Source organism: Dermacentor albipictus, chromosome 8, assembly GCF_038994185.2.
Source record: "Dermacentor albipictus isolate Rhodes 1998 colony chromosome 8, USDA_Dalb.pri_finalv2, whole genome shotgun sequence".
NCBI lineage: Eukaryota > Metazoa > Arthropoda > Arachnida > Ixodida > Ixodidae > Dermacentor > Dermacentor albipictus.
Genome location: NC_091828.1, coordinates 78936937 through 78959853, shown reverse-complemented (window position 1 = coordinate 78959853; position 22917 = coordinate 78936937). Strand labels below are relative to the sequence as shown.

The window sequence follows — 22917 nt, the reverse complement described above, 5'->3', positions numbered from 1 at the left end:
TAGATTCTACCTTACGATTTTTCTGACGCATGGTACTTTCAGGAATTAAATTAGTTCAGCAACGCCTCTGCGTCACTCGGATGGCCTGCGTGTTAGCGGCTCAGAATTATTTTTCGCTAGGCGACGTCCGATGCCGATATCGGATTTTTTTGCGACACGGGGTCCTTAATGCTGTCGCGTTACTAACGTTTAGCGGTCCCCGTGAACTTCCTCAATAAAAGTCCTATTGAAAAGGCGCTTCTCATCCGCCGCCGACAGGCATCAGGGATGTTTATTGTGCATACTCATTTGCGCTTGGGTTGAAGTTTACTCACGGTAAAAGTGCGTTTCGTGCCAGTTGTCCCAGGTTTCCCAATCGTGTCCTATACGCACGGACTCCACCTTTTGAGTGCAGGTACAGCCTACACATGGCCTACAGCGAGGTCAGCGTCCACCGCGCCAAGTGGCTCAACTACTCCAAGGCGTACGGCAAGCGGCTCGAATACGTGCGTGCAATGTACAGACTGTACGGGGCCGGAGACACGCCGCTGGCCCAATTGCGGGACCTGGTGGCCGACGAGGACGCGTGGGTTCAAGCCGTCACCGAGGGCATCGCGAGCTCCAACCGCGTCATCATGAAGCTGCGCTTAGCCCACCTCGACCAGCTCACTCCGAACGTGAGCAGCCACCGCTGGCTGGACTACCTGAATGACCACCTGCGTCCGCACCGCCTCTCACCGGACGACAATCTGCTGCTCGTCGACAAGATTGTGAGCACCGTGACCAACAACATCTTCGAGAGGTATTGCGTGTCTCATACTTTTGTAGGGAACGGAACATCAGAGCTCTCAAAAACGGCGACTTGTCTTTTTCGAGACTACCTTATTACACTGTGTCACTTTTCGGTCTACTTCGTTATAATGTTGTTGTTTTTTCACAATACAAATTGCTCGTCAACCTCGGGTGCACTTTATTTCTTCAATGCTGTGCATTCGCATAGTGTTCCTGAGGTGTAAAGTACCGGAAGCGCCAGTGATATAAAAAGAAGTTCGGCAGCATGTTACATTCCCTGTAACACTTGAAGGCGAAAGCCTGCTGCACACTTGGTAATGAATTGAGTCATAAAATCGAGGACCAGACTTCTTGCAAGACATAACGAGCCGCAGTGTGAATTACACGCGTGGCGCTCTTAGGTACCCCCCCCCCCCCCCTCCCTTTCGGTGAAACGAAACATCCCTGCGCCAGCCAATATATCGCGAAATGAAAACACATATAGAGTTGCGCTCAAATGTCGTATTAAGGAGTATCGGAATCGTCTGTGAACTTCTTTTTCTGCAGCACTCCCATGTGTCACCATGTTGCAAATACTAGCTCCTCTGTGTTTCTTGTGCTCAAGTAGTCAATTCGGGCACCGTAAAGCAAGGCACTGCCATTTGTGTTATCGTAAAAATATTATTTCTTGCCCTTGTCTTTGCCGTCTTTGTAAAATACTTTGAACATCCTCATATCCTCATCCTCATCGTTTTCATCCTCTGCAATAAGTTTACCATCTCTTTCTCACCTTCTTTTCGTGTGTGTGTGATTGCCAACCTTCCTTAGCTCTTCCATCGTTCCGGGTCTCTGAGGTATAAAGATATCTGAGCACTCTAGCTACCCACCTATGTTCATCGGTGTTCCCGAATATTTTCTCTAAACTAACTCTGGCTCTGCGAGCCTCCGACTCCAAAAGAGGGCCGGTCCAGATTGTGCACTATATACTCTGCGCAAGTAGAAGTCTCCATGAACCTGTGGGTGATATTGACGGAGCAGGCAGTTTTAGGCGTAAGAAACTACACGTGCAACGACCTTCAAATCCGGGAATGCTTGTGGTACCAATGAATGATCCACTTAAAGCGTATAGCTATAGTCCTGCCACAAGTTCTTTCTGTGAGGCATTTCTCCTCCTCATTCTGCCCTCAAGGTTCAGCAACGCAGCCATCCTGGAGCAGGTCGCGTGGCGCTTCATCGAGGACTACTCGTACGCCAACTCGTACGCCGCCGCCGTCGCCACGTTCGGCAACAGAGAAGCCGTGGCTCGCTTCAGGCCCCGCAAATGCTACTCGTTCACTGAGAGCCGCTTCCAGAAGTGGCTTTTCGTGTGGAGGGTCGGTGAACAGCTGCAGCCGCGCTTCCTGAACACCGTCAAAGCCATCTTCGAAGACTTGCGGAACACCACCCAGCGGCTGCTCTCTGACGCGGCGCCTTGGATAGATCCGGCCGCCCGAATCGAGGCGGTGGCCATATTGGAGCGGTTGCACATGGAACCGTTCTGGTCGCTGTTCGGTGCGGAGGGATTCAAACCGATGCTGCCTCCCAGCGCCATCCACAAGTACCTGGACGCCTTCCCGAGGCAATTTTCATCGCCATTGAAAGGCTGGATGCAGGTAACCGGGCAACATTGAAAACATTGACAAAACTATAGTCGGCGACAACCTAAAACATACAAACAAGCTCCACCCGCAAAAACGCCATGCACTTGCCATTCACGTCTGAAAGAGAGCCGAGCCAGCTGTAGTCCACTAACAGCTTAGTGACATTGCCTTTTTTTTATAAGTTCTGGGTCAATCGAAAAAAAAAAAGATCGTTGTTCCAAACTAAAATATTATCTTCGTCCTTAAACCAGTGACCTAAAGACAATTCTCTACGGAAAGAATTGTCGTAATCTCGCCCGAGCGCTTTACACAAGGAAAATAGGCGAACATAATTGTCCCCCGGTCTTCGGAAATTGAATGTTCACCACCGGCACCACCGCTCTCCGGCGGCCGCTATCCGCCGACCCCTGCTAGAGTTACTGTATAGGCTCCCTTTAGATAGGCTCCATCCAATACGATAACTCTAACCCCTTACCCTGCCGCTTGTTACCATCGCGCACAGAGAGGCGTGTTCAGAGGAAAGCGCGTAAATTATCGCTGATTGAGCTGGTTGAGGTTTTCGTCCCTTATCGCGGTTATAACAGCCAGTGTCGAAGACATCGCACAGTGCTTCTGCAAATATGATCCGTATTGAGGTCACAGGGAAACTCTATGTTTTGGAGCCAACTTGTCAACATTCGTCCACGGCGGCCGCATTTCGATGGGGGCGAAATGCGAAAACACCCGTTAGCTTATATTTAGGTGCACGTTAAAGAACCCCAGGTGGTCAAAATTTCCGGAGTCCTCCACTACGGCGTGCCTCATAATCAGAAAGTGGTTTTGGCACGTAAAACCCCAAATATTATTATTATTAACTTGTCAACATCGATTAAAATTCCGCGTTTTAAAAGCAAGACATCTTGCCACAAGGAGCATAATTAGGAAAATATTTTTTAGAGCGATAGCTCTACTACTTTAGGTGCAAACCCAGAAAACGCCTGGTTCCGTAAATCTGACCTGCAAGCTGCGACAAGGTCAAACTGGGACTTAGCGTGCCACTACCGGCGGCTGTTGCATACGCCGCGTGGGCGCCCATGTCTTGAAAGCGATCTGCGACGTGTACAAAGAGCGCCGATCGAGTGCTGGTAGCTTCGTACGCGCTGTGCTTTCGACGCTTAGTTCGCGTTGAAGCGAGACGCGGCATGAAGGTCAATTCACTCGCTTCTGCTGCCGCGCCGAGGAACGTCTGCGTGTTATCTTGTGGTGCAATTGTAGATGCGGTAGTCACTGACGGTGCCGAGCAGCGTCTGTGTACTTTCCTAAAGCAAGCAAAACCGTGCTATTGCTCGACAAACTTAGTTTAACCGCATTCAATCACGGCACTTTCTTTAGCGATACTATCTCTCTTACAACTTGAGACTGACTCCAACCAAATAACTGAATTTTATTAGCCCGACGTTTCGGAACCCATTCGGCTCCTTCTTCAGGGGGTTGTTCTTCGGGGGGTGGCGGTGTGCCGCTTTTAAAGCGTCTTTTTTGAAGAAAGGAGGGGGGGGGGAACACGGGAGGTGGGGAGACACTCCACAGACGGAAAGGTGGGGGGGAACAAAAGGAAAGGGGGGGTTGTGTTGTTGACCGCTTCCAAGGTGCTGCGATGACTGGTGCTGGGTGGAGTGCTCACGAGGGTGCCCTTGATGGGCCGCGGGGGGGGGGGGGGAGGTTACAGGGTCGCGCCGACGTTCTGTGTTGGTGAAACGAGCGGGAGTCTATCTGGCTGTGCGTCCTTTTCTTCTTTTCGTCATGTCGCCAAGGCCATGGACATAGACCGAGGGTAGGTTGCCCTTCACACGGTTTATGTTATTCTCCGTATTCTGAATGTGCCATGACTCCAGTAGTAGTCTCTTTCGCCAGTTCGTTTCTGTTTGAAGGATTTCAGTTTCCTTGAAAGCAATTTTGTGGTCGGCGACTTCAGAGTGTTCAGCGACGGCGCTGCGAATACGGTTGAATGCCCAGTTGAAAAACACAACAGGAAATTTTAACAGTCTGTCGTATTTTGGGACGTTGTTTCTGTAGTTCTGTTGTCTGTAGTTCTGTTGCCTGTAGTTCTGTTGCCTGTAGTTCTGTTGTCTGTAGTGTGACGTCCTGTAGTAGAAAGTTCTGTAGTTCTTGATCAATATTTAATTAAAAATTGACAGAGACGTCCGTAAGGTTATGTAAATTTGTTAGTACAAAAAAGAAAAACATAAATGTAAAAAAAAATTAAAAAAAAAGAAAACGTCTTTGCCTAGGATTCGAACATGCGACCTTACGATTCCGAGTCCGGCATCTTACCACTGCGCCACCACTTTTTTTTTTTTTTCTTTATTGCCGACTTCAACACGTCAGTTTACAAATCAGTCCGCGCGAAGAACACAACACGTATGTTAAAAAAAACGTCACCCTCACTTGGGGTTACGTGATGAGATTAAAATTCACGCATGTGTAGCAAAGCTTCCATTCTTGGAAGCCACTCAGGCACTGGGTCTTGTATCTTGTAGCCTTCCATAGCTCTGCTAACAGATTCACAAAAATACTGTCTTATGGGCCTGGCATCAATGTCTGCGTGGCTGGCCGCCATCCTGGATCGCCAAATACTGTGCAGGCCCAATATCATAATCATGTCAAAAGGAATCCCGTCTTCACTCTCAACGGGCAGAAATCTAATTCCGAAAGCATCAACCGGTAAGTCTTTTTTAATCGTGCGTTGGAGAATGTCCCAAAAGAAAAGGGCTCCCCAACAATCTAAGAAAACATGTTCGATAGTTTCCGGCTTCCGGCATATAAAACAATGATTTCCCCAAGGCACAAAGAAACCCTTCGCTTCCAAATACGTCTTGACTTCAAGAGTGTTCGTATGGAGCTTAAAGAAGAAACTTTTAACTCCGCCTGGTACAGTCATTCTTTTCACACGTTTTAGAACTGACTGCCATGGACCTGCACAGTACATCGACCTGTACAACGGTACCGGAAGAAAGACCTCACACAGGTCCTTATAAAGTTTCTTTCGCGACACCACTGACAAATATTCAAACGAAAATCGCACTTGCAAGACGCGACATGCCATGTACACCTCTTTAAGGAAGCCAAAAATGCTCCCTTGCATACTCTCCGAACTAACAACCAAATTTGGCAAAACCCTGCCCAACCTAACCTGACACACAGTTCGCAAAAAGGGGTCAGTCGTGTCACGAAAAAACATAAATCGGTTAACCAACTGGCGCAGATATAGATGGGTCAAACCTAGTCCTCCAGAGCGGACGCGGTGAAACAGATTGGTGCGTCGTGTCCGCTCCCAAGTGCTTCCCCACACAAAAACCGCAAATACACGGTGCAGCTTCTGCACATTGACGCGTGAACAATGAATTGCTTGCAAGACATACCACAGCTTGGTTACAAAAAAAAGGTTACAAATTGTGGCACGCGCGAAAATAGACCAGCTGAAGCCTTTGAGCCTGTCGGCCTTCTCACGCATTTCAGCAACTTGGCCTTTCCAATATGGCTCACTGTCGCGATAATTCTCCAGCGGCACTCCTAAATATTTTACTGGGGTTGCTGTCCAAGTCATATTTGCGAAATTCGTTGGGGTTAAGGGCCAGTCGCCGTGCCAGAACCCCAAACACTTGGCCCAGTTCACAGCACTCCCGCTCACAGAACAAAAGTCTTTCACAATTTGAACCACAACACGAACGCTTTCGTAGTCAGCGCAGAATACGGCAATGTCATCAGCATACGCGAGAAAGCGGACCTCCGCCGCATGCAAACGAAAACCATGAACGCTGTTGCTTTCAATAACACTCAAACAAAAAGGTTCAATATACAAACAAAAAAGCAGTGGTGACAGGGGGCAACCCTGACGCACAGAGCGTTGCACTTGGATGCGCGCTCCCACCCCCTTATTTACTAACAACCGCGTTGTGCATCCTCTGTACGCCATGGCCACGCCTTGGCGGATGACTGATCCAACATTAACGTGCTCTAAAACAGAGAACAAGAGGTCATGCGGCACCCTGTCGAAGGCTTTCTCTAAATCGAGCTGGAGCATTGCGATGCTTTGATGCAAAGCATCGCAACACTCGAGCACGGACCGGGCTGTGTGTATGTTGGTATATATGGTGCGACCTTTGATACCACAGGTCTGATGTGGTCCCACTAATTCTTGCATCACGGCTTGGAGTCTTTTAGCCAGAATTTTCATGAAGATCTTGTAGTCTACATTAGACAGGGATATGGGTCGGTAAGCGGTAACCTGTCGCAGTTTAGCTTCATCTTCGCTTTTTGGTATTAAAATTGTATGGGATGTTAAAAATGAAGGGGGAAGCATGTCCTTGTCATAAGCCTCATTAAACAGTGTAGCCAAAACCGGTGCTAAATCATCTTTGAATGCCTTATAAAGCGGTGCTACTAGCCCGTCTGGTCCTGGAGACTTTCCCGGGTTGAGGTCTTCTATGGCTTTCCGCACTTCTTCTGTTGAAATGGGCAGTTCTAGCCGCTCTTTCGTATCATCACTAAGCCGCGGCATTAAAGAGAGGAAACGGGTCTTGAAGTCTTCGGTTCTTACTTTGGTGTAACCAAAGAGCCCGCTGTAGTATTCATAAAAGGCCCTTTCTATATTTCTTTTGTCTACGTAGATTACACCGTTCCACTCTATTTTTGGTATGTCATTCTTGCGGGCGTGCCTTTTTTCCAAGCCGAGAGCACGTTTTGTGGGCATTTCGCCCGCTATCAGCCGCTGTGCCCTCGCCCTCACGATCGCTCCTCGATAACGCTCCGTATCTATTGCCTCTAGTTTCTGCTTGACGGTGCGCATTTCTTCGGTGCAAGTGCCTGGCTGCTTTCCTTCTTGCATTATCAAAAACTTTAGGTCATCTCTCAGCGTGTTTTCCTGCAGCCTTTGCTTTTGCTTTATAGCGCACGATCGTTCAATTGCCATCATTTTCATTGCCTGCTTAAATCTTTCCCATTTCGCTCCCAGAAGTTCGTTGTCCTCCATTGGCAGTTCATGTATCGCCGACGTAACGCGATCCACGAAGATATCGTCGTTTAGAAGCTTCTCATTAAGTTTCCAGTTTTCCCACACAAATTTGCTTTTCGTTCCTTGTCTTTTACCTACATGGAATACAACAAGACAATGGTCACTGAACGGCACTGGTTGTACGCTGTATTCGCTGCAGTACGGTATCAGTCCAACAGATACGTACGCCCGATCCAGACGCGCGTGACTCGTTCCTTGGTAATGGGTAAACCGAACGCCAGAACCACATCCGAGACAATCGCCACACTGCGCCACCACTGACATGCTTATTTAGGGTACGTTTTGGCCATGTGAACAGTACGACGTGCTGATGCGCTGCTGTTTACATTTGCATTTTGTGAGCCAAGATCCGCTATCACTCGACCGCGTCAAGTGCCGCATCTCTAGAAGAGCATGAGTGTTCGTACCATCGACAGGTACATCGTGCAGTGCTAGAACATCGATTTTGATGTATGATATCCATATTAAATAAGAAATTCAGAAATAGACAACGCGTTGACTTTTGGGGTATTACTGCTAGTTTCGACAGTCGTCTCTCATTCTTTACACTTTTGAGCGCGCATATAATTCGCGTGTTCAATGCAAAATAGCTACATAAACATTCGTGGATGAGAGTTCTTTCTGACACCATACTGGCTTCTCACGGCAGCGCCGTACCAGATTAATGAGACCCGAGCGAGACAGCTTTTCACGCAACTTTGTGGAACAACCGAAATCTTCTTTTCCGCTTCGCATAAGCCTGTGAAATATTCCTGGGAAATTAACTAATGTGTCAGTGTAACAGCACATGTAAGTCCACAGGCCTGTGTGCCACATCTTACCAAAAAAAAAAAATGGATACGCAGCCATTCCCGCAGATGGTATGATTTTGATCAGCGGCCGATTTTGAGGAGGCCGGTAGGGCGTTGCTGGTGCCGCGTCGTCACGGCACAATTATAACTATTCGCCACGTCGACTTTATTACCGGTGTCGGTGCCATCAGCATTGCCGGCTTCAGAGGAGCGCGATTGAATACCGCGCAAGAGAAAAGTACAGTGTACACCACCGATGCGAAAACATACAATTTTAAAGGACCGCGACGGAAAGCGCTTCTGTTGCTACTTCGGAACTCTTGGCCGTCGCGACCGAATGTTTCTGCTGCGACGTCAGAATTGGTGTCGTAACGTCGGAGTCGCTGTCAGGATATAAAGCTGTTGTTCCGACTTCAGAACTCTTGTTGTCGCGACAGAATGCTTCTGTTTCGAAATCAGAATTTCTGTAGTAATGTCAGAAATGTCTCCCAATTAAGAAATGTCAACAACTTCTGTCGTACAACAGAATTTCTGTAGTTGCGACAGGAATTCCTTTTGTCTTTTTCAACCGGGCACTGCAGAAGCTTGTCGCATCACACAATTTCAGTGCACTTCTGTTGTCATCATTGGGTACATGTTGCGGAGATAGGTTTGCGTTGTGGAACAGTTCTCTGTAGTACAACAGAAGTTTGTCCATTACTTCAGGAACACTTCTGTTATGACAACTGGGGGCCTGTTGCAATGATAGGCTTCTGTCATACAACAACATTTTTCTGTAGTACAACAGAAGTTGGTCGCATTACTTCAGGAACACTTCTGTTGTGACAATTGGGGGCCTGTTGCCACAATAGGTTTCTGTAGTATTTCAACAGCTCTCTGTAGCACTACAGAAGTTTTTCGGGTTACTTCAGGAACATTTCTGTTGGGACAACAGGGTGCCTGTAGTGATGACAATTTTTTCTGTAGTACTACAAAAATCTGTTGTAGAGCTTCAGCTTTCTGTTGTAACAACAGACATACGACAGACTGTTTTCTGTAGTAGCAACAACAAATGTCTGTTGTACATCAGAAAAGTCTGTCGCTCCATCAGGAATCTGTAGTTACTACAGAAAAATCCTGTTGTACAACAGAAATTTCTGTAGTACTACAAAAATCTGTTGTAGAGCTTCAGTTTTCTGTTGTAACAACAGACATACGACAGACTGTACTTCTGTAGTAGCAACAACAAATGTCTGTTGTACATCAGAAAAGTCTGTCGCTCCATCAGGAATCTGTAGTTACTACAGAAAAATCCTGTTGTACAACAGAAATTTCTGTAGTACTGAACACAACCTCTGTTGTCATTTTCAACTGGGTGTCCTGACGTCGTTCTCGTGTTGTCTGATCCTTTCTTTTAGATTTTTGGTTTCCCCGATGTACGACGCCGGACAGTCAGCACAACTGATTTTGTAGACGACGCCTTGAGCTTTTTCTTTTGGTGGACGAACGAACTGGCGAAAGAGACTACTACTGGAGTCATGGCACATTCAGAATACGGAGAATAACATAAACCGTGTGAAGGGCAACCTACCCTCGGTCTATGTGTATGGCCTTGGCGACATGACGAAAAGAAGAAAAGGACGCACAGCCAGATAGACTCCCGCTCGTTTCACCAACACAGAACGTCGGCGCGACCCTGTAACCTCCCCCCCCCCCCGCGGCCCATCAAGGGCACCCTCGTGAGCACTCCACCCAGCACCAGTCATCGCAGCACCTTGGAAGCGGTCAACAACACAACCCCCCCTTTCCTTTTGTTCACCCCCACCTTTCCGTCTGTGGAGTGTCTCCCCACCTCCCGTGTTCCCCCCCCCTCCTTTCTTCAAAAAAGACGCTTTAAAAGCGGCACACCGCCATCCCCCGAAGAACAACCCCCTGAAGAAGGAGCCGAATGGGCTCCGAAACGTCGGGCTAATAAAATTCAGTTATTTGGTTGGAGTCAGTCTCAAGTTCTAATCAATTTCCCAACCAGACAGGCAATTCTGTCGAAATGTTTAGCTTCAATATCTCTCTTACACCTTGAATCCGGCTCAGCGACAATGGTGCACTGATTTGTGCCACTTTGCAAGTGACATACCTTGGTGGTTACTCAGTAAAGCTCATCAGTGAGTATGTATGTTGTATATATGTTGTTCTCGAGGAGCAATAAAGATAATTACATGTATTGTTTATAAAACACCAAGAAATAATTGGTCTTCATTGCCTAGACCCTGAATTTCTGGTACTCCTATACCAAATTATTAGTGTTTTCAAAACAAAAAAAGTGTGCATCATCTCTACCGGAGAAGAATTGAGGAAGTGTTCATCCTCATTGTGACAGCCTATGTGGAAGACTCTCCCGTTCTATGTTGCCCAGAGAGCCTGAACAACTGGCATGGCAGGCGGTCAGCACATTTTATTGCTGAAAAGTTTATTCACCTACGCCTGGTCAACCACGCAAGCGTTGTCGCCGATAAGAACGAAAAACACGTATAAAGCAACGAGTTATAAGGCACGGTGGCGTGCTCGTAGTATTATTATCTCACGCCAAGAATATGAACTGCATTAAGCATTGTCGTTGCCTTCCACTTGTTCATAATCTATAAAGGGGTGTTTGTCGAAACCTGCTTTAATAAGGACCGTGCTTACTAGCCTCTTTAACTAAAATGTACACGTGCCCTGCACTGCGCTCAGACACGCTATATGTCTCTGGCTGCTGAGGGCAATGTTTATTTCTAAAAAAGTTAATTATTTTCACGTCACCAAGGTTTGCGGGAAACGTGATCGGTCGGCTGGTCTCTCACCGTTTTTTGTCCCACATCTTATATTTTTTTCGGAAAGTTTAACCCGTCAATTTAGCTGGCGGTGGCAAGTGCCTTTACAAAGGGTGTCACCACCCTAGAACAGAGCTTGCATGTAGGCTCCCCGACCCTAGGTCATCCTAGATCTTCCTCGCGCGCGCTGCTGGGTTTCGTGCCACACTACCAGATGGCGCTCGCTTTGGCGCATCCCTACTCCCCGGCCGGGCCCACCGCGACACCGTTTCACAGTTTGTGCGTTTGGCACGTGTTGTGCTTGCTTTCCTTAATTGAAGTTCTTAGATATCTTTTTTTTGCTTTAAGAGCAGAAAAATCTATGGACTTTAGCTGTCCTATGCGACACAAATGCAGGTCAGGTGTTGGACTGTGGAGGTCGCGTGCTGGGCTGCGATAGTGTATACACTACAATCGTCCATAGTCTGAAGACAGCGCTTGGAGCTGGCGTCTCAATAGCGTGCTGGCCACTTATGCAGAAGGAGCACGTAAACATACGCGAGCAAAATGGCTACAAGCGTGCACTCAGCGTCGAGGACATCCAGGCCCGAAAGAAGCGTCGCGCGTGCGAAGCAGGGATGTCTACGCTACTCATCGAAATTTATTGCAGACCGCGAATGTATGTATGCAGTGTGTACACACAATTATATTAATTAATCGAATTACGTACAGCTCAGAATTAAATTAATGTTTAACATTTTTGTCCCGATGCGATGTACCATGTGAGGCCATGATAATGCTCAACCCTGTCAGAAATTATGAACAATAACGCACAACAACGCCTCAAGCAAACATATACATGTCCCTGTGGGTTCTGCGGACTACGCAGACAAGCAGCAGTGGTGAACGCAAGGTAACATTTAAAATCAACTCACCCCTCTCGTATTGGACTAAACGCTGAAGAAATTACACATTCACCGCCAATGTCACCGCGAGTTATCGTCATTCAAAGCAAACAGCAAACAAAGCTTCGCTTGCATCGATTCCCACAGTGCGTAGGATCTGCATATTTCTTTTTTAATCGGCGCCCTCCGGCGGCGTACAGGGGCCACTAGTGGTTGCCAGACGCCGGAGGCGAAACAGAAGCTTGCTGAACCGAAACTGTGTGCTCCCACACTACTCCCCTTCCTCCCAAATATGAAGAGACAAGTATATTATAGCAAGGACGTCGACAGCACAAGTATAGGTTAATAGTGAGTCATGTCCCAAGCCACTGAGGTTGATGCACAGTTCTTCCTGAATTCGTTTCGCACATGTGTGGGAATCTCGTTCATTATTCGGTGTCGATGTGGTTGAGTTGTTGATCTACTTGCATTGGTTTCAGTCGGCCTACGGAGATGACTTCGGATCGCGTAAGAATTTCAATTGTGGAAGGGTTCGGGTTGCGACAAGTACTTTGAACGGGCCGTCGTGTGGTGGCTGAAGGGGTTGCTCGAAGCATCGCGGCACATGAAAGCGTGGGTGCTGTTAGGCAAGTATTTGGATAGATAGATAGATAGATAGATAGATAGATAGATAGATAGATAGATAGATAGATAGATAGATAGATAGATAGATAGATAGATAGATAGATAGATAGATAGATAGATAGATAGATAGACTTTATAAAAAGAATCATCAGAAAACCGCTAATGGTCGGGGCCCTTAGTCCAGGGCTCCGCTGGCTCTTGCCATCTTCTCAGCTCTCTTTATCAGCTTGAGCTGGTCGTCGAGGGCTGAGCTGGCCAGCAGTGCCTCCCATTGCTCCCTCGTGGTGTTCGTGTCTAGGTGTTCTATGTTTTGTAGTGTGCACTCCCACGTAATGTGGTATAGGGTTGGCGTGGCCCCACACCATGGGCATTAGTCCCTGTAGGCTGTGGGGTGTATCCGATGTAATATGTGTAGGTTCGTGTAAGTGCCTGTCTGGAGCCTACGCCAGGCAGCGGCATCTTCTGTCTTTAGATTTCGATGGGGTGGTGGATATCGCAAGCGACGCCCTCTGTGGTAGTTAACGATGGCTGAATGCTCGAGGTCGACAGGGTCCGGGTCTTCTGCAGCCGGCGTGATGAGTGCTCGGTTATGTACGAATCCTCGAGCTGCTCTGTCGGCCCTCAGGTTGCCCGTGATGCCAATGTGGCCCGGTATCCAGATGATGGTTTGGGTGGTGAAGTCCTCAGGGTCCTCCTTAAGTATTCGGGCTAGGATTTGTGCAGCAGGTCTTCCAATTCTTCCTTGTAGGATGTTGCAGCAGGCCTGCTGGGAATCCGTGAGGATCGTCAGTGGTTGGTTTGCGTGTAGGCCCTCGCGGATGGCTAACGCGATGGCCATCTCTTCAGCTTCCGTAATCGTGCAGGGGCGGGTCGATGCAGCGGAGGTAACGTGGCCTCGGTGGTCGCATGCCACTGCCACTGCGCCCTTGTTGTTCATCCCATACATGGCGGCGTCCGTAAAACGGGCCGTGGTATTGAACCCGAACGCTTTCTCCATGTACTGGGCCCTTGCTCTCCTCCTGCCGGAGTGTAGGTTAGGGTCCATGTTGCGTGGTATCGGGGCAACGTGAAACCTGTCCTGGACGTGACGAGGTATTAAGCAGGTTTCTTGGGTTCGTGTTGTTATTGCTGGGAACCCCAAGGTTTGCAGGACCTGCCGGCCCGTGTGAGTCCGCGCTAATCTCTGTTGTTGCGAGACGTAATGGGCTTCTGTCAGTTCGCTGAGGGTGTTGTGCAACCCTAGCGCCAATAATTTTTCAGTCGATGTACTCATCGGCAGGCGGAGAGCGGTCTTGAACGCCATCCTCAAAAGTATGTCGGCCTGCTTCGTCTCGGACTGTGTGAGGTGGTAGTAAGGCAGGCTGTATGTGATTCTGCTCACCACCAGACTACTGACCAGTCGGAGGGTGTCCCTTTCCTTCATTCCTCTGTTCTTGGATGTTACGCGGGAGATCATGCGTGATATCGCCTTGACACTGGTTTTGAGGAGTGTAAGGGTGTGTGTAGCGCGCTGGTTGGACTGCAACCACATGCCCAGCACCCCCAGCAATGGCTTCTCTGGTATGAGGCCCCCGTTGAGGCGTACCTCGAGTCTTCTTGTTGGGCCTGTGGGGACTGCGTGGTTACCCCGGCCTCGCCAGACTCGTAGGAGCTCAGATTTTTCGGGCGAGCATTGTAGTCCCCGTTGGCTCACGTATTCTTGGATTAGATTTGCTGCAGTTTGCAGGAGTTTTTCTTTTTCAGCGAGGGACCCTGTTGTGGTCCAGAGTGTTATATCGTCTGCGTAGATTGCGTGCTGCAGACCTGCTACGTCCTGCAGTTTGCTTGCGAGGCCGATCATGGCGACGTTGAACAGCGTGGGAGAGATGACAGCACCTTGTGGTGTTCCCGTGTTGGGAGGGTGGTAGACTGGGGTCTGGATCTCTCCCATCTTCAGCTCCGCCGTGCGGTGGCTCAGGAAGCTCTGAACATACTTGTACGTTCGCACGCCGCAGTTGATGTTGGCCAGCCCTTCTAGGATTCCTTGGTGGCTGACGTTGTCGAAAGCCCCTTTAATGTCGATTACTAGGAGGACGTGTTCGCCGCAGCGGGAAACGTTGCTGAGGACTTCTTCCTTGATTTGGAGTAGCACATCTTGTGTGGACAGGCCTGCGCGGAAACCGAACATGGTGTCCGGCAAGTGTTTGTTATCTTCCAAGTGTCTCTGTAGTCTCGTGTTCATAATTTTTTCGTACACCTTGCCGAGGCAGGACGTGAGCGATATGGGTCTGAGGTTTTCAATTGCCAATTTCTTGCCCGGTTTGGGGATCATGATTATTCGTGCGCGTTTCCACATCACCGGTACCGTACCTTGTTCCCATTGTTTGTTGAGAAAAGCCGTGAGCGCCGAGATAGACTTGTCGCTCAGGTTTCTGATCATCGAATTTGTGATCTGGTCCGTGCCCGCCGCTGTGTTACGGGTGGTGGCTGCGATGACCGCTCTCATTTCATTTTCGGTGATAGGTTCGTCCATTAGCGGGTTGGGTTGTCCTGTGTAGGGTGTTCTACATGGTTGCGTGGGAGTGGGATCTCCATAGCACTTGGTCTTGATGGCATCGATGAGGTCTTGTTGGCTGCCTGGGTAGGTGTGTAGTAACCGTTCCAGAGCCCTGTGTCCTTCTCCTTTGGTTTTGGTGGTGTCCAGGTTGACTTTGAGGATGTGCCACGTCTTGGCCGTGTCCAGCGTGCCACCGAAGGAGTCACAGAATCTATACCAGTTCGCAGAAGCGAGTTGCATGGCATATTCCTCTGCTTCCGCTGTTATTTGTGCTATGCGCGTCTTCAGTTTCCTGTTATATTTCTGTTTTTTCCAGCGGCGGGTAAGGCCCCGTTTCGCATCCCACAGGTGTAGTAAGTGGGGATCCACCTCTGGGGTCTCTTCCGTTCTTGCAATTTCCTTTGTGTGGCGCTGTTTATGTCGACGGAGGTTGTCACACCAATCTTCCAGATTCGTGATTGTGTCGGCGTCCTGTTCTTGGGCTTCCCTGATTTTTCGCCAGTGAGTGAGTTTAGCTGTGCCGATCTGCCTGCGTAGGCGTCCAGTCTGTAGTGTTATGTTTAATATGAAGTGATCGCTGCCTAGGTTTTCGAGTGTGTTGAGCCATTCGGCTCGAGTGGCTTGAGTGATGAAGGCGAGGTCGGGAGTGGTGTCGCGTGTTACGCTGTTCCCTTCCCTCGTCGGTATGTTCGGGTCTGTGATGAGTGTGAGGAGACACTGTTCAATTAGTGTTTGTAGCTGGAGACCCTTCCAATCCTGCCTCTGGTAGCCCCACAGGGTGTTCTGAGCGTTGAAGTCGCCCATGATTACCAGGGGACTGTCTTTAGCGAGGCGGAGGGTGTCCCCAAGGAGTTTTCCTATGTTTGCCCGCCTTTGTCTAGGGGGGCAATAAATGTTGAGTACGAAGGCGCTCTGTTTCTGGTTGCCTTTGTATATTATTTCGAGAAGTACATGTAGTACGTCCACGTCGTCTATGGGTTTGTGTTGTATGGTTGTGATGTTTCTGTCTACTAGTGTGGCTACCTTCCACTTGCCGTCTTGACTTGTGTGGTATTCTTCGTAGCCATGTAGTGTTGGTCGGGTACCGGGCTCTTGTAGGGCTATGACCCCTGGTGGTTTTGAGGAATGAGCGATCAATTGTGCCAGCAGCCCTTTCTTCCTGCGGTACCCACGGCAGTTCCATTGCCAAATTCGGACACGTAGAGAAGAGTGTTCTCCTTCGCTCGGGTCGGCGTGGGGTGGAGGCTGTGCATCATAGTCCGCAAGCGTGACACGTACAGGAGAGGATCGGGCAAGTGCTAGTTTTTGCTCGCTTCCATAAATTGGCCAGGGTGGCGAAGGGTTGTGCCATAGAGCAACTCAGCGCTTGTACATTTCAAGTGACTTTTCCGCGTTAAGGCAATACGAATGACTAGCAGGACTTCGGTTCACCGACATGTTCCTCCGTAGGCAGTTGTAGAAGGTTTGAGCTGCCTATGCATTCGCTCATCCAGGCCGTTAGCTGCTGGGTGGTACGCAGTGGTGCGAATACAATGTGTGCCACGGAGAGCGAGAAGTTCCTCGAAGATGGAAGACCCAAACTGGCGTCCGCAGTCTGTTGTGATGGTGTATGGTGTTCCGAAGCGTGCAATCCATTGCTGCAAGGATTGCCTTTGCGACGGTCTCAGCAGAGATATCTCGCATAGGAAAGGTTTCTGGCCAGCGAGTAAGCGATCGACACAGGTAAGAATGTAGCAACAATCTTGGGAAGGTGGGAAAGCGCCAGGTACGTCGACGTTGACTTCTCTGATCCAGGTGTCTGGTGGCAGGAAGGTTGACAATGGAGTCACAGTATGGTGCTGTTTTTCGCCGTCTTTCATCCGCCGCTGCTCTCCACGTTCGCTCTTTCATCCTTTGATGCGCTCGATCGCCGAGGGGCGACGCCGACGCTAAACGCTGAAACGCCTGCGCTCTCAAATGCGTCAAGTTCGACTTGCGCACAAGCCGCGGAGATGATAGCTTCGAATTGTTGTTCGAATTGGTGGCGGAGTCATTGGAAAAAGCATACATCCTCATCCTTGTAGGCCTTCCACCTAGCGCAAGTGCGTTATTGATCTAACTCAGTTGCTCAAAGTTTAATGTCCGAGAAAATTTGTAAAATACAGCTTGCGCACAGGCTGCAGACATGGTACCGTTGTATTGTAATTCGAATATGTGAAAACCATAATTCAGAACACCCGTATACATTTGAGGTGCTACAAAGGTATAACTTCCCCAAAGTGTTTGTAAGCATGCTGTGCATATTGTAGTTGGGAACAATGGGAGCTATTACTTAATAGCCTTTTGGCACGTAGCGAAGGGGAATGTGGCAGAGCTTTCCTTTGTAACCTGTATTCGTGCTTGCGATCGACTCGTTCTTGAAGCGTTTTAGTGAGAGCCCGTTTATAAGAGGACTTTCTATGCAGGGAACAGGGGCCCTATGACGTAAAACTATTCCAATGTGCCTTTATTCCAATCTCCTGACGTCAAACTTGCGTAACCGCCGACGCAATCATCGGGCGGTCACCCTCAAGGTTGTCTTAACAGACCAATCAAACGCTCTCCTCGTTCATAGGAGATCAGTTTTGTTTGCTTGAAAAACAAATAACATTGCCTACACTGAGCGGCTTGGCTTATCTAATTGGCTCACAAGAGGCGAGGAGCGCGCTCAAGTGGAGAGGGATTCGATGGGGCCGAGCAACTGCACTAACAATCGATAACCGGATGAAGAGGGTGGTGCCGGCGTCTGTGATTGGTCCGCTTTACCTTACATAGCTTGCGTTATCTCGTCGACAATCGCGGCGGCATGCAACGGAAGCTTATAAATTAAGCTAAAGCTAATCCTCAGTAAAGAAGAGTTTCCAGAACGGCCACGAACGTTACACGGCCACGCAAAAAGTTTTATTGCACGCAATTAAGCCCATGCTCTCTGGCAAGTGCGAGCAGCCAGTGCCTGAGCGATCGGCGGCAGCCATCTTTTATTCCTTTCGGAACTGGGCAGCCTGCGGCTATTCAGAATAAAATTCAATTTTGTTCAGCTTATTAATGCATCTTTAACGCGTACACGTCACTTTGGCGCGGTGAGTTTTTGCGGTTTTGTGACATCGCATGACAGGCAGGTGAAGTGGGTGCAGCCCGAAAACTGTTGACCAATAGCCGAAGGCTAATGGCGAAAAGGCGTCGAATCAAAAATAACTATTTTTCTTGCGTTCGGTCAAATAATGCATAGTCAGTATGTACACGTCATATGAGATAGGGAGCTATCGCGGTTTTCGTGACGTCGCGTGACAGACAGGTGAAGTGGGGGTGGCCCAAAAAGGTTTTTGACCAATCGCGGAAGGCTGGTTTCAGAATTGGAATAGAAAAGTTTGGAATAGTTTTACGTTATAGCGCCCCAGGATGCATAAAAATATCAGCGTATGCTGATGGCATTACTTTGTTGTTACGAGATCGGGAAGTCGTGTTACGTTATCCAAATCTGGACTCAGTCGATGACAACACGCCTTCGGAAGACCAGATATACATGTTCTCAGTTTCGACAGCCGTTCATTACACACTGCGACGTCTCCTTGTTCTTGACACGCCACATAGCACTGGTGGCGCCTTTCAGTAAGTGAAGTTTTCAAAGTCAGCATTTTCAGAAAATTCGCCAAGTAAGCCCTTATGAAAATGGTTATGTCCTTTATGTTTACTGTATGTTTCCCGCAGTTCACATGAGGAAATATCCTTTATGTTTCCTCCATGTTGAAATTTGGCCACTGCTTTTATGTTTCCTTCGTGTGTCCTCCCTTTATGTATCCCTTATGTTACCGTACTTTATGTTTCCTCCATGTTGAAATTTGGCCACTGCTTTTATGTTTCCTTCGTGTGTCCTCCCTTTATGTATCCCTTATGTTACCGTACTTTATGTTTCCTCCATGTTGAAATTTGGCCACTGCTTTTATGTTTCCTTCGTGTGTCCTACCTTTATGCATCCTTTATGTGGCCGCAGTGACTAAATCCTGTATTTTACGTAGACATGCATAGATGAAGAGTTCCGTGTACACATTTTATATTTATAAATTTTTACTGAGTTAAAAAGTTTTGCATTGGTTTTCATTGTAAGGTTACTGTTCCCTACATGATGCAGCGCATGGATTGAAACTCTGCTATGGCACAGAAATTCATGATAATTTGTTCTAAAATTGCAAACTAATTAGCCTTCATAGATTATTTCAGTATAACACTTGGAGAACCACTGTACGTTCCTCACTGCAGTGCTGCTGTTCTAGTTATGTCTTTGTGACTAATATAATATGTAATGTTTGGATGGAAAGATCAGGTTGGATCAGTGCTTGCACTTTTAAAAGAAAGTTTTGACTATACTTTGCAAAAGTTTGTCTGAAACTACGAACAGTTTATTGGACTATCTGAATGTTACTTCAGTTTGCCACGTCTGCTCACTGCAGACCTCTGGAATGTGTTGCTTGGGTGAGAGCTCACAAGGCACCTGAAAAACAAAACAAAAGCCAATCTTTTTCACTTATTCAAAAATATTCATTTAAGCAAGAACAGCCTGGCCTGTATGCACACAGCGAAGAAACGTGGAGAAGTCAAAAACAGATCATAAAAACATCAGGGCAACACAGAAGCTTTTAACTAATTGTTTGAAAGAGACTGAGCTGCCAGTCCACTCAGGTATTAAATTGCTCACAAATTTTTTTAAACATTTCTGCAGCAGCTGCTAAGTAGTACATGACCTATAGGAGTAGGCAACTGGCCAACAAATCTTTGTGTGCCTGCTTGTACAGATGTCTCGTAGTTATATCTCAAGTGGTTACACTGTTATATGGTAAAATTCAGGCGGGAATAAAACCAGCCGCAAACATCAGACTACATGGGAAATTATCACCAAAACTTAAAGATCTAGTAAATCAAACGAACAATCGATTACGAAGGGTCTAAAACCTAGACCGCGATTTTGTAGCGATCCCTTTTCCGATGCTACTCCTTTGCTCATTGATCTGACCGACATTCCGCTATCGTTATTAACTATAACAGCCAGCCGTGAAAGGTGGGTTATAAGAGTGGCAAACATCGAGCGCAAAGCATCGCAAGAAAATCGCATCCCTTATTAGGCAGTGCTACAAACCACTGTCTTTAACAATCGCAGGAACTCACATCCCGTTCTTCGGATGAAAATATTAATGAAAACGAGCGTCTGATTGAGATGCCTCGAATAAAAAGAAATTTCGCTGTTGTAATGTCGGTCTACATTTGCCCTACAATATAGAAGACAAATACACGAGCACGTCGAAGAACACAAACAATGCAGACAAGTTCTCGCGAAGCTGCACTTCAATCTGAACACTATCAATAAAGTAATCTTCACACAAGCTAATACCTGTTCAAGTGTCAAACATCGCAGTCGCGTGCCAACTCGCGATGCCCGTGACACATCGACATGCATTACAAACGTAACTTGCGGAAATTCATATCTACGGAAGAATTTCTTGCCGGGAAACTACCGAGAAAACAGTACCTTTCAGCGTTTACGTAAATATTTGCCCATTAAGTCCCAACAATCGGCGGTGGTAGCACATCACTCCATAAAGCAAGTAAGCGGTAAGAAATGATACATTTCACGGAAACTCCCCTCGTGAAACGCTTTGCTAAATGTGCACAGCAACATGGTCAACGTACGCTCAGAAAGTGTTCTGTTGTCGTTCCACAAAGCTTACTACATGAACCAAAAGCTGCGAGAATGCGCGCAAGCGTCAGATCTGCTTACCTTCAATGTGGTCAGCAAACGGCTTCTTCGTCTCGCAGGCGCACCGCGCGACGACACTCTTTCCAGCGCGAACACTGTTGAATCGCCGATGAACACCAGCGCACGAAAGCACAACTGTCAACAAATTCTTTCACGCACCAGGGGACGTATTCTGAAACGTTCGCCGCGGCGAACTTTTCGCACTGGCCGCGCCTCCGCCGTAGCGGCGCGCGCTGAATGGCTGCTTTGACAAAACCGGAAATTCAGGTGGCGCAAGTGAATTTCCGGTTTTGTCAAAGCAGCCATTCAGCGCGCGCCGCAACGGCGGAGGCGTGGCCAGTGCGAAAAGTTCGCCGCGGCGAACGTTTCAGAATACGTCCCCATAATTCGAAGCCACAGTATCAGGTATTCCACGAGCGAACGCGGACAGGCGAGAACAAAGGCCGCTCGGACGGGCGCTATAGTACACAAGACACTGGCGTATCACATGAAACATAAGGCGAACTAATGGCGTTACACGAGTCCAGAGGTTTCCTGATGGTTAATGCACACGGTACGGATCACAGTTTGTTTAGGCACTTCGAAAATATGATTAAATTACTGTGTAACGAACACTCTCACCGCTCACAGCAAAACAACGTGACCCATCTCACCGTCAACCGTTACACTGCGGCAGCGCCGCACTGCGGTTAAAACGTGAATTTAGCCTCCGAGATCTACATTTTTCTTTAGGGCGTGCATTTTGGAAAAGCACGGCCTTCGAGATTTAAAAACGTCGTTGCTGGAAGGAAGGCTGGTATTTAAACACAAATTATTGATTTTAAAGTGTCTTGGTGCGCTGCCTTGTTTTTTTAAAGTATATGCAGAGATTTTAGACGAACTATGCGCGAACGCTTGTCCTGTGGTTTGTCGGCGGACACGAGCCAATCAGCGCACATCATGTGCTGTTCCGTCGCTTGGGATGGCGCACGGTGTGCGGGCAGCTGCGAGAGCTGTGACGCCTACCGATCAGAAATTCGGAATTGCCACACATATACACGCTTCTTATGGTGCCCAGTGGCGTGTTTTTGAGAATGTCAGGCTTTATCTTGCATAGGTGGCACCATATTTGCTCGTAGCGTAAGGAATGAAGGCGACAAAATGTGGCGATAGCTGGCTTGCAGCGGCAGCGGAACTTCGGCCAAAGTGAAACAGGCGTACTGCTTGCATGCTCGCGTAATCAAATACGGCCATACTCCGCACACAACTTTCATACTTAGCCAACTCACAATTATAAATTGTTCAGTTGTACGCCCAAGCAAGCATTTACGGGATCCGCGCTGCCCTGCTTCTACGCGTGCTAATATCGACACAGCAGTTACTCGTACTTGTGGTCAGCGCGAAAGCGACACGGACAAAAGGAAGAAACACAACAAGACGGCTCTGTTTCTTCGGAGTGTTCCTTGTTTCCGCGTTGCTTTTGCGCTGTTGCTAAAGGTACGATGAATTGTAACCAACTCGCCCACTATATGCTCTATGTTACCTACGTGTGTACTGAAGTGCACACCTAGGTAACATCCTGCCGTAAACACAAAGGACACATCCTACAAGAATTATAATAAGGGTTGTTTTCTTGGACCAAATGAAAGCATAAGTCAAGATTTAGTACTTACAATGACTCTGCTGAGTGTATCAATGCCTGTCACACAGTACAGATAGATCTGCCTATATTATATGTAAAGACAGCTGTTATGTGCACTCTATGTTACCTACATGTGCACTCAAGTGTACACTCAGGTAACACATAGTGCACATCCAGTTAACATCCTGCCGTAAACATAAAGGACACATCCTAGAGGCATAATAAAGGTAACTTCCTCGAGGTATACGTTAGGATGAGTAAACACGTAGTACACACAAAGTTCACATCCTGGAGGTCACACAAAGGACAAGGAAACATAAAGGTCACATAGGACACAAGAAGGAAACATAAAGGAAACATAAAGGCAATGGCCATTTTCATAGGGGAGGTGCATGCATTGGCTAGACATGTGGTAACGTTGACTTGTAACGTAAAAGTTTCACAAAAACACTTCCGCTCGCTTGG

The 22917-nt window shown here is 47.9% G+C and overlaps 1 protein-coding gene and 1 long non-coding RNA gene across 4 annotated transcripts in view; one reads left to right on the top strand and one right to left on the bottom strand.

Moving 5' to 3' along the window:
• LOC135898613 (uncharacterized) overlaps positions 1-22917 on the bottom strand; it is a 94693-nt gene that overhangs the window by 51563 nt on the left and 20213 nt on the right. The gene's annotated exons all lie outside the window — the stretch shown is intronic.
• The window catches only part of LOC135898680 (endothelin-converting enzyme 1-like), a 46254-nt gene that overhangs the window by 15229 nt on the left and 8108 nt on the right, over positions 1-22917 (top strand). For both annotated transcript variants that reach the window (XM_070523638.1, XM_070523637.1), the window contains exons 5-6: positions 395-781; positions 1940-2402. In XM_070523638.1, coding sequence (XP_070379739.1) covers positions 395-781; positions 1940-2402 — 850 coding nt within the window. The remainder of the gene's footprint in view (positions 1-394; positions 782-1939; positions 2403-22917) is intronic.